This window comes from Lagenorhynchus albirostris, chromosome 14, assembly GCF_949774975.1.
Source record: "Lagenorhynchus albirostris chromosome 14, mLagAlb1.1, whole genome shotgun sequence".
NCBI classification, from domain to species: Eukaryota; Metazoa; Chordata; class Mammalia; order Artiodactyla; family Delphinidae; genus Lagenorhynchus; species Lagenorhynchus albirostris.
In genome coordinates, this window is record NC_083108.1 from 71,227,629 (window position 1) to 71,245,844 (window position 18,216).

An 18,216-nucleotide genomic window follows, 5' to 3' on the forward strand; every position below is an offset into this window, starting at 1 on the left:
CATGCCAGGCCTGTATACCTAACCAAACCCTCCACTGCCCAGAAAGCTGGGCAGGTTGTCATCATTGCCTCCATTGTACAGATGAGAAAACTGAGGTCCAAACTGATCTAGGGCTGCAGAGCTAGGAGGTGGGGAAGCTGGAGCCAGATTCAGGTTTAGCCACTCCAAAGCCCTTCTCATGCCTTTCCAGCCTGGATGTGAGGCCTGGCCAACTCTACGAACCCTCCCCAGGACCCTTTTGAGCTCTCTAGCTCTCTGTGGATGGGGTCTTCTGAGGCCAGGCTGGCTCAGCAGGGACACACCGGCCTTTGTGTAGGCTTGGGCCAGGCGGGGCAGCCAGTGGAGTGGGGAGAGGCGGTGCAGCCCAGCCGGCCAGGGACAAATGCTCAGAGCAGGAATAGAGGCTCCTTTGTGTGGTGCTCAGTGGGGGAGGGGGTGCTGCCAGCTGCCACCCTGTGTGACCGGGGAGGCCTGAATCCTCCACAGAGGCCTGCCGCCATCCCCAAGGGACTGGCCAGGGAGCCTGTCATCTTCTCCCTGCCACCTCCTTCCACCATTATTTGCCTGCCTCTTGTTTTCTGGGGGCCCCGGCTGCTAGAGGAGCCAAGGGCAGCCATTAACCTGGTTTGCCGTGGGCCTACTGTGCGCCAGCACTGGGCCAGACACTCCACCATCCCTGCAGGTCAAGGGCAATAGTCCCACTTACAGGTGAAGACACTGAGGCTCAGGACAGGCCACTTGTCATAGTCACACAGCTGGTCCTGGGGCCAGGATTTGGCCGACTTCAAAGCCTTTTCTTCCCATGGAGTTGCCTTTTGGGCCTAGACCCAGAGCTGCAATTTGAGGTGCCGCCTCAGTTGCCGGGGTGGCCTGAGGAAGGCTGCTGGCTGTCTCTGTTGCCTGGGCAACAGGGTACCAGGCGTCCATTCCATCCCCATCCTGGCCAGGCTCTGGGCTAGCAGCTGCAGCTTTAGTGGAGACCAAGCTCGGGACCTGTTGAGGGCTGCCCTACCCATTAAACCTTCTCTGAGCTTTGATCCCCTTGGCTTAAAAATGAGAATGAAATAGAATCCACCCCTGGGAGCATCAGGGTTGCTGGGCCAGGGGGCAGGTAATGTGCCAAGCTCAGTGCCTGCACGTACTCAGGCTGCACAAACGTGGCCTGGGGTTTCCCGGCACCCCTACCACCTCCTGGGAGAGGTGAGAGGACAAGGCAGTGGGTGGGTGGCAGGGATGTGAGGGTAACTCTTAGGAGCACAAGCACATGGCAGGGATTGGCTCACTGTGTCCCTGCCGTAGCCCCATTTTGCAGGTAAGCAGACTGAGGCTCAGATAGCTGAAGTGGCTTGTCCAGGGTCCCAGGGCCCTAAGGAGCCCAGGAACACAGGGAAGGTAGCTTCCCAGAAAGCCCAGCTCTTAGTGTTTTTCTGACCCCCACCTGGCCTGCAGCCACTGACCAAGTCCCGTCTGTGATACCAGCCCTGTGGGAGGCCCAGAACCACCCACAAGAAGCCCCCAAAGGCCACTTGGCTTCCCACGGCGTAGTCCAGCAACCTGGGACCAGCTTGCATCCACCAGGTCATTCCCTGCTCTGTGCCTTTGCTCAGGCCGGGGCTCCCACCGGGAGCGCCTTCCCCACCCCACGCTCATGCGGGCACACTCCTGCCTTCTCTTCAGGGGTGACTCCAACTCTCCTCTTCCCTAAAGGGCTCCAAGTCCCTCCTCTGGGCCTGTACCCTGCTCACCAATGCCACAGCCCCAAGCCTCTTTCTCCAAACTCTTCGTCCACAGTGTGGCATGTAGTAGGCCTTCAGTGAAGTCTAAACAAAGATGCAGCCCTGGCCATCAGGACCAGGTCCCTGCCTAGCCTAGTGGAAGAAACAGATACAAACAGATCAGTGACGAGGCTGCATGTCTGGGGATGGGGTCAAGTGCAGGACATCCGAGGAGCAGGCAGGTCCCACCCCAGCTCTCCCTCCTCTACCCAAGGGAGCCAACACTTCCAAGCCCTTACTATGCTCCTGAAAGCTCGGCCATCTCGGTTTAATCCTCCCAGGGCGAGGCAGGGGTTTACGGATGAGACAGGAGGCTCAGGAAGACAGATGCCGGCTGAGGTCACACAGCTTCTGTGGGCGGAGCCTCTGTTGGAGGCTTGGACCATCCGATCCCAAAGCCCGTGCCCTGCTCCCGGGTGGAAAACTCAGGTACCCACGTTGGCCAACCAGGTGACACAGTGAACAAAGCAGCTGCCACTGGGCCTCGTGGGGACGTGGGCTCCAGAGCTGCCAGCTCTAGTTTGTTTTCAAGAGAAACCAGACAATGAGAATTTTAGATGGAATTTTAGTTCTTTCCTTTTCAATACTGGCAACCATGTCACAATTTCTTTTTACTTCAACAAACAGAGCACAGAAAAGATGTTTGTGGGCAGGATTTGTACCCTTCACTGATGTGGTGTTGTCTGGGTGGCGGGAATGATGGGGCTCCCAGGATGTCTTGCCTTCCCCATCCCCGGCCAACAAGAGTCCCCAGAACCCAGTGGCAGCTCCACGCATCCCTGAAGGCACCCCCCGCCACCGCCTTCACTGCCGGAGGCAGGAGGCAGGGCCCGAGCCCCACGAGGGCACCATCCAAACAGCTATAATCAGCGCCTCGCCAAGACTTCAAACTCACCCAATTATCCTGCGAGAGAAAAAAAACCACAAAATGAAAACAAATTAACATGTTTGCATAGAAACCGCTGCAGCAACACACACAGCCACGCACACGCACGTGCTGGCGCATGCCCCGGCGAGGCTGGGAGACACCACTGCCACCCCTCCCCAGGCCTGGCACCCACCTGGCAGGGCTGGGCCGGGCCAGGCTGAGCCCACGGCCCGGGGCCAAAATGTGCCCTAGGCCCAGCGACCTGACTGTCCCCACACCTGGCTGGGCACTGTCTTAAGTCCACTGGCTTTCACGTTCTTCACTTTTTTGTTTTCTTTTCCAATTTAATAAAGGCATGAAATGCATCGTATGCCAAAATTCAGCCTCACTGATCTGAACCCCTTTCCTCAGATGGGGAAGCTGAAGCACGTGGAGGTTAGTTGACCTGCCCAAGGCTGCACAGCTGGAGAGGAAGAGCTGGGGTTTGAACCTAGAGGGATCAGCCCTGGAGTCCTTGCCCACCCCTGCCCGGCGCGCTGTCTCGTTCCGAGGGCTGTGTGGGTGTGGTGGTCAGGATCGCAGAGCCACGTGGAGATGAGTTCAGATCCCTGATCCGTCAGTCCCTCACTGGATGGCTTTGGGCAAGTGACTTGGCCCTCTCTGTGCCTCAGTTTCCCCTCCTGGAAGACTGGGATAATAATGGTCCCTTCCTCAGGGAGGTTAGGAGATTCGGTAGGTGAATGACTGCAAAGTACTACCTCTGGCACCTGCCCACGGGGTGGGGTCCTTCCCAGCCCCACACCGTTCAGTTGGCCCTCCAAGGCCTGGCTTGTCAGAGGAGCCCCTGTTGGGGGCCTTTGGGCTCCGAGCCAGGCGCTGCCCTTGCCCCCGGAACACACAGTCAAGGGGCTCAGGGGCCCTCCCTGCTGGGAAGCTGCTCGTCCTGGGAATGAGCCCTCTCCTGCGGGCTCCCTCAAAGCTCCGTCTGACCCAGGGTTGGGATTGCAGGGCGTGCGCCTGATCCTCCCTGCTGTGTCTGATTCTTCTTCAGGTCCTCGCAGCCTGGCGCACAGCTGGTGCTCAGGCAAGGCTCTGTGACTGGAGCCATCCCCTCGCTCCCACCCCCACCTGGTCATCTCTGGGGCTTGGCCCTGGGAGTTGAAGGAGAAACTGTGCTGGAAGGACTTGGGGCTTAAGATCTTGGGGCTCAAGGGTCCCCAGGCCAGGGCTGCGGACGCCTCCCCAGCCCCCTCCCCCTGCCCTGCAGGACCCCAGACAAATCCCTTCACCTCCGCAAGCCCCTTCCGTTCATCTCTGGTCCATGATGGTGAAAGCTGAGGGTGGACATCGCCAGCACGGTGGGCACCTAGTGGGCAGTGGATTTGAAGTTGCTAAGAGGGCAACAGAGTAGCCTCTGCCCCCGATCGAGTGACAGTACTTGATCACCCGGCTTAGTCCTCACCACGACTGGGTGAGGGAGGGGAGGTTTCTAGCCCCGTTTTTCAGATGGAGAAACTGAGGCCCCAAGGAACTCAGACTCAAGAGAGTCCCACTGGTAAGTGGCAGGGCTGGGGTACAAACACAGCAGTCCTGGGTTTGCGCTTTAGCCGCGGTGCTGTTTGGCCCTTCCTGGATGCCACCGGTCCGGGGTGCAGGGGGCAGTGTCTGGCAGGTCTGGACAGTGAGGACCAGCAGGCCGCCGTCCTGGTGGTGGTGGTGGAGGGTTAACTTCATTGGCCTCAGGTTATGTGGCATCAGCCTCGGCCTACAGTCACGCCCACCACTCAGGGCCATGGTGGCCCCCTGAGGGTGGTGGCCCCCTGAGGGCGGTGACCCAGTGCCCCCCCCCAGGGGTGGCTGGTGGGACATTGGGTGCCCACTTGGAATCCCAGCCCTCCCTTGGCATGGCCCTGCCACAGGCCTGAGGGTCCAGCAGACGCAGCTTCATGCCCCCACCCCACCAGCTGGCCTCAGACAAACCCTTGTCCTGTGTCCCCCGGGGGCGTGGGAGGCATGGCTGTGCCCGCACCTCTCAGGATGGGCTCAAGCTTGGGACGTGGCTTCAGCATGTGGTCGCTGCCGGCTGAAGCAGCCCCTTGCTCAGACCTGTGAGGAAGCAGCCCTACCCCTCTTCCAGAGGATTCCCAGCCCTTGCGCCTCCAGGACACAGCTTGGGATGGGGCTTGCGTGGCCTCCCATCCAACGTGCCGCTCACCCACCTGCGTTGACAAACACTCACTCGGTTCTCTGGGGTCCCGGGTGTTCCAGACGTGCAGAGGGGTGTGTTGGATTGAAATGGTAAACTGTGCAGTGAAACAAGGAGGGGAGAGACCCCAGGGGCCAGGGCAGATGACCAGAGAGGAGAGCTGTGAGCCCCGGGCATGCAGGGAGTGTTCGGGAAAGAAAGGCCCCAGTGTATCCTCTGTTCAGTGCGGATTTATTGAGCATCTGCTTTGTGCCTGGCCTCAGAGTGGGAAGACTAGAGCTGGGTCTGTGAGGCCCCAGGCTCGGCCGCCTCCCGGCTGTGCACCCCTGGGCAAGCCAGGCAGTCTCTCTGGACCCAGCCTCCTGCCAGGGGGCTGTGGAGAGGGTCAAGGTGGGACGACATTCAGTACGAGGTGGTTGAGAGCCAGGGAGTTCCACCCTCAGAGGTTCAAACCCCTGCCCTGCCCCACCCCTTGGGGGTAGGTGGGAGCCGCTTCGGTGGCTGTGTGTGGAGGGGGCATGGCCCCTGGCTCTGAGAGCAGAAGCTGGGGGCCGGTGGGGTACAAGAAGCAGGGAGAAAGTTCTTTTTCCTCCCCTATGACAAAAGTAATATTTCTCTTTTAGTGTTTGGAAATGACAAGTCTGATCAAGAAAAATTTGGCCATTATCCAGCTGCCCAGAGCTGGGGACTTGGTCTCACGCTGGGGCCATCCTTCCCAGGTGTAGGGTACCTGGGGAGGGTCTGGTCTTGCGTGGCATGAACGGCCGTCCTGGTCAATCAGACCTCACGTGAGTCGGTGCAGGGACACGGCCAAGGCTCGCCTGGGCCCCGCCCCGATCGGCACGTTCCGGCCTGGGCTCTGGGGCCACCTGCCCGCTCGCCTGCCCACCCGGCAGCCCATTGTCTGGCGTGTAGGGGCCGGAGCAGACGTTGTTCTGCACACATCTGATCCCGTCTTTTCCACATCAGATCATTTGTAACCGTCACCAGGCGATCGGCCCCGTCGCTGATTCAATCTCGGCTTTGTGCTGTCACAGCCGTTTTTCTGCGCCGGGCTGATTTTGAAAGGAGGCCCATCTTCTGGGCCCGCTTTTCAGAAGCGGGGGGGGGGCCTTTATGTGTGCGTGTGTGTGTGCACGTCCCCCCCACATGTGCGCGCACACACACACACAGGCCTCTGCCTCTCGTCACTGAGAGTAGAATTTGGAATGAGGCAGGCAGACGAGGGCCCCAGGCTGCCACCTCCACCCCCTACCACCTGCTCACCCTGAGTACCTACTGTGTGCCCCAGTGTGCAAACACAGCAGAGTCTGTGCTCCCGTACAGGAGGTAGATGCTAAACCATTCCTCAATAAGATCATTTCAGAGTGGTAATGACAGTGAAGGAGCTACAGTGGTGACAGGATAGTGGCCGGGGCAGAGGGTTGCCAGCTTAGACAGAGTGATCAAGGAGGGCCTCTTGGCGGAGGTGATGTTTGAGTTGAGGTGTGAACGAGGGGACGGAGCTGGCACAGAGAGTGCCGCCCCATCTGAACTGAGATGTCTTCTACGTGTGAAATCCACCCCAGATTTCAAAAACTTACTATGGAAAGAAGGTCATAAAATACCGCATTAGTAATTTTTGAATACTGCTTCCATGTTGAAGTAATACTATTCTGGATATATGGGATTAAATAAACTATATTATGCAACATAATTCCCCCTGTGGGTACTAGAAAATTTATAATGACATTATATTTCTATAGGAGAGCACTGGATCTAGAGTATTTAGGTAGAGACAAAACTGTAATTGCAGAAGCCCTGGGGTGAGACCAGGGTCGGCCTGTGAGAGGACCAGGTGCACCAGGGGAGAGTGACAGAGTGGGCAAGGAGTGAGGAAGGGGTACGTGCAGGGCCGCAGAGGATATTGCTCGAAATGCCTTGGAGGCCAGCGGGGGAGTTTTGAGTGGGGAAGGCAGTGAGTTCCATATAGGAAAGCTCAGCCTGGCCCCTGCAGGGTGGAGTGTGGAGTGAAGGGGCCCGAGTGGAGGCCTGTAGGTGATGGGGCGCATGGTGGCACCAGGGGCCTGTTGTAGAAGAGTGGTCCACAGGACCTGCTGGAAGCTGGGCTAGACCCGATATGCTTCCATCTGTCTGTCTCTCCACTCCTGGATTTCGATGCCTTCCCCTCCTCCTGTCTCTCTCCCCACCCACCTCTACCCTCCTTGGCCGCTGTCTCCCTGTCAAGTCAGTGAATTTACAGCACCCCAGCTTTGTGTCCAGGGGGTCAGTGGTTGAAATCCCTTCCGAAAAGTTATTTTTAAGAAAACAGAAATGATGACATTTACCATAGAAAAATTATAAATGCAGAGAAGCACAAAGAGGAAAAATCAACCTCCCCAGAGGCAGGGGAGGCTCTGGCCCAGCTGGGGTTTGAACCCAGGTGGTCTGGCCCCTGCACCCCAGCACTAAAATCATGGCGCCCTGTGGCCAGATGACACGGAGGGAGCTCCCCTACCAGAGAAGGGCTTAGGGACACTGCATCCCCAGCCTCGCTCATAGCAAGGGCAGAATGGGGAGACCTGGCCCACACAGAAGTGGGGTTTGCCTCTCAGGGGTTAATACTTTTATGTTCGTGCTCTTATTGGTCCCAAGTGCCCTGCCCTGTTCCCCCACCCCTGCCTGGAAGGCTCTACTGATTTCTGCCCCAGCCTGACCCCCAGAAGCATCTGTTGATCCTTGATTTAAAAACTAGCCCTCATCGGCCGCCCCCACCTAGGCTTTTCTCTCCTAAGCACTCCTGGCCGTTCCTGCCAGGGCCCAATCTTCCATCGTTCTTCCCCTCCCCCCAGGGTCTAAACCTCATGCCCGTCTGGCCCAGGCCCACCTCTACCAGCCCCTCCCCCTCCTGAGGCCTCTGTTTCCTCACGGGTACACACACCATGGTAATCATCTCTCTCCTTCTCCCAGGCCTGGGGTGGGTTAAATGAGGTGATGTCTGTAAAGTGCTGAGCCCATGGGGAACACTAAAAATAAAAACGAGCTCCCATTATTGCTCTGAGTATTAGATTTTCTCCTTCTCCGTTGCTGGGTTAACCCTGAACTGTGGATGTAGGGACCTGGATAGGTGGGAGGATGGCTGGGCGCATCCAGCCCTTCCTGGCTCTACAGTGGACCTTACCTGTGCCCTTTGCACACAATGTTTCTTCTTCCAGACCCCTTATCCCTAGAGTCATCGGGTAACGTGTTGCTCCTCTTGGAAGGGTCCATGCCCTCCTCCAAAAATACTGGGTTGGGCCTTTCTGCTGGGTTCCCCCCCCCCCCCCGGCCCCCATTGTAGCAGCATCACAGCGCTGATGACGTCTGGTATTGATTACGGCTTCACCGCACGCCCCGCCCCCACCCCCGCCCCACCCCTTTGCTGGAAGGTGACTGCCACTTTGTCATTGAAGAGCCAAGGCCAGAACCAGGAGAGGAACACATGACTTGTAGGATGGGACCCCGCCCCAGACTTCCCCCCTTGGGAGCTGGCTCTCAGAGAAGAAGGCTCTCAGGGAAACTGGCCGGGGGTTCTGAGACTTGGGGGCTTTGCTCTCCAGCCAGGGCTTCCCGAAGGTTCATTTTCATGCGAACGAGCCCCACATTCACTCCCTAGGTACTGTGGTGGGGGCCTCTGGGATAGAGCCAGCCAGGCCTGCTGCTGGTGGCAGTGACTGCCCATCTCACCCCATCACTGATGGGGCGGCTTTTGAGCCTTTGTGAGCCCCCCACCTACCCATGCACCCAGCACCTGCTCTTAGCCTCTCCTTGCCCTGACCCAGCACGTGTCCACGGAAAGCGGCTCTCCCCACCTCGAGGTTTGGGGGACCCTGCCGCTGTCCCCTCTGTCCTGGTGACCCTGCCAGGCCAGGACAGGATGCTCTTGGTCTTCTCCAGCAACCCAGAGCTGCTTCAGGTTCTCCATACTCACTGATTTCTTTCAGGTCTCCAAAAGCTTGTCTGTGTAGCTCTCTGCTTGGGACCCCCTCCCCCTTGCCTTGTTCACTTGGCTGTTTCCTACTTACCTGTTGATAATCATCATAAATGATACTAGTAATGGCTACCACTTAGGGAGTTACTGCTGTGACCCTGGCACTTTCTTCGTACTAAGCTGTGGTAAGGAATTAACTCCTTTTTCAGACGAGGAAACTGAGGCTCAGAGAGATGGAGGCATTTGCCCAAGGCCAGACTTAATGGATAAAGCTGGGATTTAGTTAAGAGACAAAGCTCAGGCATCTGGCTCTGAAGCCTGGGACACAATACTGTCACCCTCCTTATGAGGCAGTGGGGCTGCCCCTTTGTCTTGACAGCCCCCAAGCTAGGTAGGACGGCTCCATCAAGGGTACACTTGTCACCCTGCCTTGTAATCGCCCCTCTGACGCGCACACCCCTCTCCTGGCATCTGCCTCAGCATCTAGCACAGGACCTGGCACATAGTAGGTGCTTAATTTGTCCCGTGGTCATCTCTGTAGGTTGGAGTGCTGCCCGGGGCAGATCACGTCAAGGTAGTTCCCATGGCGACCGACAGCTAGGCTCCCAGGCTCCGCCCCGCCCCTTTTTCCAGGGTGCCTGAGCTGGGAGCTGGCCATGGTGCTGAACGGCCTGGGGACCGCCTCCCACCCCAGCCCGCAGCCCTGTGTCCCAGTCGGATACGTCCTGAGCCCCGCCTTGCCCTAGCTCCCTGGGCCAGCCTCTCGCTCATCCTCCCTTCATGAGAGGGTTTCCTGAGGGCCTACTGTTCACAAGCACTGGTCATGGCACCGTGAACCCATGGAGAAGGGATCGGGGAGAGCCGCTCGGGGCACTCCAGTTATTCATCAAACATTTATCGGGCATCTCGTGTGTCTCCAAGAAGCCTTTGAGGAACCTGGGCTTCACGTGAACGCTGAGTAGAATTTCAAGGGCTTCACGCAGAAGGGGCTGCATGGGCAAAGGCCTGCAAGTGTGCAGGTGAGAGGCATGTCTTGAGGGATGCCTGCCTCTGGACTCTGCTGCCCGCCATCCAGAACTCATGGCTGGTGGTTCACTCTTTGGCCTCCCCTGCAGCCCAGAGCCACCAGCATCTGTGGCTCCAGTGGTCTGCCCAGGGTAGGGCCCAGACAAGGTGCTAGAAACTATGAGTGAGGATTAAATGGAGGGGTGCTGTCCCCCAGGCAGGAGGCTGGCATCTCTGTCCTAGGAACAGAGGGAGCCAGGTTTTGCTCAGTGGCCAGATTCGCATTTTAGAGAGACCTCGGGCCTCTGGGGGTGGGGATCGATGCAGTGGTAATACTTGGCAGTAGATGAGGCCTCCTCTGGAAGGGGCCAGTGCCCTCCCCCTCCCCCAACCTTAAAAAAAAGAAAGTGAAACTCCCCTTTCTGGTGCTGCAGCCCACATGGCAGTGGGAAATAATCACTTTTCACAGGCCCCTTTATCCACAGCCAAGCCAGTTTAATCAGCAGTGCCAGTGTGACCTGGAGGTTCCCGGGCTAGAGAGATCAGGAGAGGGGTTAAAGAAAATTACCCTGCCTCCTCCATGCTAATGCAATCTCTAACCGGATCTGCCTAGCCGCAGCTCAAATTGCTTTTTAGATTAACATTTAATTATTAACAGGGTCCCCTGGAAGGCCTGGGGCTCGGGCTTGGAACAGGAATGGGGGAGGGAGCAGCAGGAGGGGGTGGGGGAGGGCTTCTACTCTGGCTGCCTTGCGGAGAGAGTTGGGGCGGGTTGGAGGGGGAAGGGGTAGGGGAGAGTGGGGTCAGGAAGGGAGTGAGAAAGGAGACAGCAGGGAGGAAGAAGGGAAGCGTCAGGATAGGAAGGCAGATGGAGTGAGCGACAGCCACAGAGACAGGAGTGAAGGACAGACAGTGGATCCACCCATCGTGGGGGAAGGGTTGGGCACCCAGGTTCCCTATGGCACTCTCGGGCAAGGGCCCCTCCACCCTCCTCTCCTGGCCAAGGGCAGGCAAACCCTGCCCCTTGTGGTTTAGGGGGCCCTGAGCTTTCTGAGTATTTGTGCTGGCCTGGCTCATGGTGGTGGGGACCCATCCAGAGAAGGATGCTGGTACTCAGGGCCACACAGCCAGGATCCGACCCAGCTCTTCCAGGCTCTCAATCCAATGCTCATTCCCCTCCCCAGGCCCTCGGCCTTCTGCCTCTACTTCAAATTCTTCCCTGCATTTGGGGGCAGGCTCTGGGGCCAGGACAGGGTGAAGGAGAGCAAGGCTTCAAGTGCAGCCCTGGGGATGGAGGTGAGAACTGGGGGGCGGGGGGGGGGAACTCCTGCCCCCTCCCCGTGAAGGTTGTGAGGCCCTGGGAATAGCACGCTTCTCCTTCGCCTGTTTTTAGGGAACTCAGAGTCCCGACTGTCCACTCAGCACTTAACCAGCTTCCTGACTCAACATTCCAAATCCCTCAAGAGCAGACTACATCTAGAACCCACCCTATGTGGACTCAGCCCTGTGTCTTGCATACAGGTAGTGCACTGGATTGTGTTTGAAAACCACATGGTAACATCCCCTCAAAGGCCCTCCTACGATCGGCTGGGCCACTGCCCGTCAGGTTTCAGCAAGGGAAACTGAGACTCAGAGAAGGGCTGTCGCTTCCTAAAGGTCACTCAGCCAATCAGAACCCCGGTGCTTGTCCCCTGCCCGGCAGGTGCGACCCTAAGGCCTCCGGGGCTGGCCCTCTACTGTGAACTTCTAGTCCCGTTGGATGCAGGGAAGGCCTCACATGACCTTCTCCTCCAAGCCACAGCGGGTCTTTGGCCTTGAGTGGAGCCACAGAGGCCAGAGTAGGGAGCTCCAGGGAGGAGGGAAGGACGGGGGCTGGCAGCGGCACCGCTCATGGCCTTCACAGGGTCACAGCCTCCTCCTGCTGTGCAGCCCAAGTACGTCCCTGCATTCCACGTGCTCCAGGGCCAGCCCACTCTGGTGAGGGGCAGACTGCTGACCTGCAGGATACATGGGGGAAAGTCCTGCCCACCTGCCACTTCAGAGCAATATTGGAGGCCGGAGGGAGAGGCCAGGGAAGTCCACTTTGAACAGGCTGGCCTTGGGAGTAGGCAGTCACTTCCGGTTGGATATTCTGTTTTGGCAGGATGTTCTCACCGATTTCCATACTCCCAGCGTATGGCATGGGGCTGGCCCCCAAAAGATGCTCAGGGAGTGTTTGCTGCCTGAATGAATGAATGAGTGAATGAATGGCTGGGTAAATGACAGCTGCCTTGAAACAGTTCCCTCCTGGAGGCAGGGCCTTGCTTTCGCCACCTCTGTACTGTTCTGCTCACGCAAGCCTCTCGCGTTGTCCTCCATGAGTGTTTATGGGATGAGTAGGTGGATTCCTGAGAGTCCCTCTTCCTCCTCTCCCCGCTCTCTTCTCCCTCTCTGTGACCCCAGCCCCTCCTGGAGTAGAACCAAAGACTTGCGCACCGGGGAGAAGCAGGACTTTGCTTCTGGAGCCAGGGCTGGAGGCCGTACAGTGTGGAGCCGTGTTGACACCCCCGGGCTCTGCCAGCCAAAAGCTGTGTGACCTTGGGCAGATTACTTCTGCTCTCTGTGACCATTTCCTAATCTGTGAAATGGGGCTAAAAACAGAACCCACCACAGCAGCTGCTAGGAGGATGCTGTGAGATACAACAGACAGGATGCACACGGGGCGTGGCACAGAGGAAGCATTCAATCAATGTGCACTGCTACTATTAGCAGTAACATGCGTATTGTAATTTTCAAGCTCCCTGTTCCCACTGGCAGCGTGGGGGGTGGCTCCCCAACACCCTCTGCAGCCGGACAGGCTGGGAGAGACGACAAAAGGCGGGCAGGGCCAAAGGCCCCAATTCCCTGTTCTCTTAATAAAAATAAAGACAGCCTTTAGACATCCTTCTGCTATGCATTGTTCTGCCAAGGCGAGCAGCACAGACTCAGTTCCTCCTCGGACTTGGAAAGTTCCTTCCTTTCTTTCCCCTCCCCTGTCACATTTTCTTTATCTAAAGCCTCAGCTATGAAAGGGCATATCGACAGCTGGGGGCGTTATCTGGTGGAGGGGACCTTTTCCTAGGGGTGCTTCCGAGATAAGGCGTCTTATCAGCCCCCACGTCAGGGACGGTGCCGAAGCATTCTAATCATTGAGGCTTGCGACATTTCCCCCCTCCCCCCTTTTTTATTATTAAAGTCACAAAAGACCTTGGGCTTATAAACAGCCCGATTTACTGATAGGGTTTCAGAATGAGCAGCGCTCCCAGGATGGTCCCTGGCTGGGGGAGTAATGAGCTGGGGCGGGGGCTCTGAGGGGCCGGCTTTCTGCAGATGGGATGATGCCAAGCGGGGGGCGGGGGGTGGGTCATGGGAAGATCATGAGTGTTTTAGGCACCTGCTCCAGTCCTGTCTCCAAGCTTGCTGTGTGACCTTGTGCAGGACGCTTGGCTTCTCTGGGCCTCCATCACTTCATCTGACAATAACTGATTCATTAATTTAGCCATTCATTCAACACCTATTTATAAAGTGATTACTCTTTGCCAGGCACTGGGGAGAAAGAGACAAATAAGACATGGTCCTTGCCCCTGAGAAACTCACAGTCCAGTGGAGAAAGACAGACATGAAAATTGGCAATTACAACTCTGTGTGATTAGGGCTGTGAGGGGGGATGCCCAGAGGAGGGGAGCCAGAGTCTGAGTTAAAATGGATCATGTGGCGGTGCTGTAGGCAGAGTGACCAGCACAGGCAAAGGTTTGGAGGTGGGAGGCTGCCAGGCTGGAGGGAGCGCTAGGAGGGAGCTAGGAGAGATGGGGGTGGGAGGCGGGGAGGACAGGTCATAGCGGCCTTGAGGGCCAGGTAAAGGAGGTTAGGCTCTACTCTGGGACCAGAGAGAATTTTTATGGCCAAAAACAGGGCTCTGTTTTGTTTGTCTCGTTTGTAGATGATGTGGATGATACCGAACTGGCCCCTGCCCACGTCCCACGCTGGAGCCGCCCACCTGCCCCAGCAGCAGGCGCAGGGCTCCTGGGAGGATGGGCAGTGGGTTGGGGGGATTGGGGGTGTAGAGAGAGAAATCGCTCCTCTCCAAGTGAAGACAGCCTCTGAGGCTGCTGATCCTCCAGTGGCGAGGGATGAAATGATCCAGGTGGCTGCACCAGAAAAGCTGAGCTGAGGCCTTCACGTGGATACCGTCTCCTCTGGGGGATCCTCTGTGGTCCCCTGGGCTGGGCCACGTGGCCGCTCAGCTCCCAGAGCTGCCCGGTCGTCCACCATCCGAGCACTCGGAAACCAGAGCCCTGCTGGGAGGGCAGCTGATGGGGTCTAGAGAGGCCCCAGAACAGGCAGCCTACCCCTCACCCGATTAGCACTGCAGTCCCAGCCTGCCCTTTTCAGCTGAAAAGCATGCTGGGGTGCGTGGCCCCTGGGGAGGGGGGGCGCTGGAGAGGGGCTGGGCTTCTGGGCCCCCAGCACCTGGTGAAAGGCCAGAGGTGGGGAGGACCTCCCAAAGTGGGGCTGGGCTTGGCCAGGACCCTGGAGAAAAATGACCTGGGAAGGATCATGGAAGCGCCATTACAAGGCCAGAGAGGGGCAGTAGCTCCCCTGGGGTCACACAGCAGGCACTGGGGCGGGGGAGGTCCCAGGCTTCCAGCCCAGGTTTCCTCGGTGTGCCAGGTGGCTGGCCTCCCTCCTTCCTGGCCCAGCGCTGCCCCAGCCTGTGGGGAGCAGTGTAGCCCAGTGGAGAGGGGGCAGGTTCACCCTGTCACTGTCTGCTGGGTGGCCCCGGGGAGGGTGCTGCCTCCCTCCGGCCTGGGTTTCCCCATCTGTGGAGGGAGAGTGGCTGCTGCTCTGGGCTGGAGCAGGGGGAGGGGCCGGGCTGCCAGGGTCAGCACAGGCCTCTTACCTTCCAGGTGGGCACATGATTGTGCGTGTCCGTGCGCTTCCCGCGTATGCTGAGAGGTGCCAGAGGAGCGTGTCATTCGGGGTGGGCGAGGGTATGACGGTGTGCCCACCTTCAGGAAAACGCACGCAGCGAGCATGTCCGGGATGCATGTCCACGTGTCCCCAGGTGTCCAGGGGGGCCAGCTGCCCCCACGTGTACGGGTGTGTCCCAAAGGGCCCCAGCATGGCCCGCTCCCGCTGTCCGCGTCCCCAGGGAGCGGCGCCTCGTTCCCGCAGTCAAGGGCTTTCATCCCTGCAATAGCCCTACTTCATTCCCTTTTTAAACTGTATAATTTCTGCCTGATTGTAATGGCATATTTTAAAATTACCAGAAATCAAAGCCAGGAAGTGGATACCAGATCTTTCATTGCATCGCTGCATTAAGGCTGGCGACTGGGCGCGTGGCGCGTGAGAACCACCGACCCTCCCCCATCCACCCCCACTTTCTCTCTCTTTTTTTTTTTTTTCTGAGACAGTAATAGGAGAAAATTGGTTTTGAAACTGAATAAAAGTCCCTTTCAGAGTAAATCATTTCTTTCAGGCTACCTTTGCTGAAAGTAAAATAGAGCATAATGAAAGGTGGGTACGTGATTGTCTTTCATTTACCGGGAGTCCAGGACAGACAGGAGGCTGCACCCGTCTCGGGGAAATACAAGATTGGAATAATTGCGCCGTAACAAGGAGCTTGTTGTGAAATTAGTATCTTAAGAAAGTAGTGAAAAAGGGCTTTTCCTCATGAATACTTCATTATTAGAAGAAAGCGGCAGAATTTAGGGCTCCAGACACCTGTTTAGTATTAAATAACTTCTCTTTCTTCCCCTTCAACACACCCTCCCCTCCGCTTTCTTCTTTTTTCAACCCAGCCCAGCTTGGTGGCTCAGGCCTTGGCAGTGGTGGTGGTGTGGGAGCAGGACAGGGTGGGCATGGGGCGCCCAGGCTGGGTGGACATCAGTAGTGTCCAGGGTTGAGCCCGCCTTCTCCTTACCCTGACCCTGGCAGGAGACCTCCCACCCTCTCCCCATCCATCCAGGGCAGGCTGTGTCACCCTGCCCCTCGGGGGCTCTGGGTTCTCGGAAAAGTGGGTTCTGTGAAGATAAAGATGCTCGTTTCTGTGTGAATCTGGGTGAATGAGCACAGGTGGACCTGTGTGGAGCCACATCTGAGCTGCTGCCCATGGGGGACCTCGCCCCAGCCTGGCAGAGCTGCCCTGGGTGGCCCTGCCCTTTCCGTTCGGAGTAGGGCACTCGGTCAGGGGGCCCTGATGGCCCTCGGGGCCTGGGCTCAGGGCTCAGCACAGGTCACCTCTGGTTCTCCCGGGGACACCATCCCGGGCATCTCCCCTCCAGGGGCGCTGTGAGAAGTCTCCAGGCCGGGGATGAGGGCAGACCATCACCTGAATAAGTGGGGACACCCATTCGCCCACTGGCCATTCCCGGGCACCCTTCCATGTTGGTTCCCAAAATGACCAGATGGGGTCTTTGCCCTTGATGAGCTCAAGGCTGAAGGTTGGGGGCGGGGAGGTTGGTACGGATTTGCTGGCAGGCGGTTACAAGAGAGCTGGAGGCCACCACTCTTGGAAGGATGGCCTGCTGGGGGAACACGAAGGGGGAGAGGGTCTGAGCAGGCCTGGGGGCGTCGGGAAGCCCCCTGGAGGAGGTGGCCCACACAGTGAGCAGGGCTGGGCGGGGAGTGGGGAGGTGGGCACAGAGCAGCCCCGGTGACCAGCGCCTCCTCTCCCTCCTCACAGGGCCCCTGCCGCAGAGCGCGTCCCCCCCGCCGCGGGCCCCCAGCTCAGCCATGCTGGCCTGCCTGCAGAGGACCCAGAACGCCCCCGGCCAACACCTGGCCTGCCCGACAAAGAGCCTGGAGCTGCGCAAGTGTGAGTGACACGCCCTCCTTATGGCCCTAGCCCCACCCCTTCCTCTGCCCACCCCGCAGTCCACGGGGCTGCCTCTCTCCTGGACACACCAAGCTTTCCCCACCTCGGGCCCTCGCAGGGCAGCTCCCAGGCGGGGAAAGCCGTCCACGCTCCGGCACATCTGCCCGCCACCACCCTGCTTTGGACCGTCCGTGTTCTCCCAGGCCTTTGCCCAGGCTGTGCTGCCTCCCTGGGGCCCCTCCCCACTCCCTTGGTCTGGCTGACTCCCACTGGGTGTGACCTCCTCCCCAGGAGCCTTCTCTGACCACTACCAGCACCATGGCCCCGACCCCAGCACTTCTTCTGCGACCTGACTGTGTGTCCTGTCTCCCTCTGCATCAGCAGAGAGGATGACGGGGAAGCAAACACAGCCAGCCCTCGAACAATGTAGGTTTGAACTGTGCAGGTCCACTTACAGGTGGATCTCTTTCAGTAGTAAATAGTACAGTACTACAGGGTCCGTGGTTGGTTGAATCCGCAGATATGGAGGAATCGAGGATATGCGGGGGCCAACTGTAAGTTATGCCTGAATTAACCACCACGTTGTTCAAAAGTTCACTGTAGTCCTGAATGGGATCCCAGCTTGCGGCCTGAATTGCTGGGTGATCTTGGGCATGTCTTTTCCCTCTCTGGGCCATTAGGGAGCTGGACTTGGTAACCTCCAAGGGTCTGTCCTCCTTTACCATCCAGGACAGGGCTCCCAAACCCTCTGATCTGATTATTTTTAACCACCATAGGTTGTTTGTTTGTTTTTTTTCCCCAAGTATTTAGACACATTTAAAAACGGAGAGGTTTGTATAAAAATCTGGATGTAGTGTGTCTCGAACACAAATCAGAGGATCTGGTAACATAAGCCTGTGTTCCTGTCCTGTAGCTATTGGTTAGAATGTAACTATTGCCTCTTTAAAGGGGACACCCATCTCCAGTTCACCACAGTCCCCACCCTTTCCTATTGCCTCTGTCCTATAGTGCAGGAGTGGTTGCCATTTACAGTGTTTACGTTGTTGCTTTTTGCTTTTTTAATATGTATTTTATCTTCAGACATGGTAATATACTCACGTGGTCCAGTATTCAAAAGGAATAAAGGGGTGTAGAGATAAAACTCCTCCTCTCCCCGCTGTTGTGTGTCCTCTCAGAAGACGTTTTATGCACATCCGAGCAAATGTGTGTATATACATATTTTATCCACTGTCCTACCCCTCACTTTTTCACTTAGCAGTATATCCTATATGTCAGCCTCTAAAGAGCTTCCTCATTCTTTTGCCATATAGTTTTTCATAGCACGGATGATCCATAATTTATTTGACCAGTCCCCTAAGAAGAACATACCCAACCTGTTGCCATTACAAGCAATGCAGCAACAAACTCTGTCACTGGGTATGTCACAAAGGTGTGAATAAAACTACAGCATAAATTTCTACAAGAAGAAATACTGGGTCGAAGGTATGTGCTTTTGTAATTTTGATGGATGTGGTTTGACTGACTTATCTCTTCATCTTCTTGATCTATTTTTCTCATTGGGTTTTGTCCTTATTAATT

At 57.2% G+C, this 18,216-nt stretch overlaps 1 protein-coding gene across 1 annotated transcript in view; it reads left to right on the forward strand.

Annotated features, from left to right (window-relative positions):
- FAM222A (family with sequence similarity 222 member A) overlaps positions 1 to 18,216 on the forward strand; it is a 56,704-nt gene that overhangs the window by 12,689 nt on the left and 25,799 nt on the right. The window contains exon 2 of the mRNA XM_060170546.1: positions 16,507 to 16,638. Within this exon, the coding sequence (XP_060026529.1) occupies positions 16,557 to 16,638 (82 nt within the window). The 5' untranslated portion in view covers positions 16,507 to 16,556. The remainder of the gene's footprint in view (positions 1 to 16,506; positions 16,639 to 18,216) is intronic.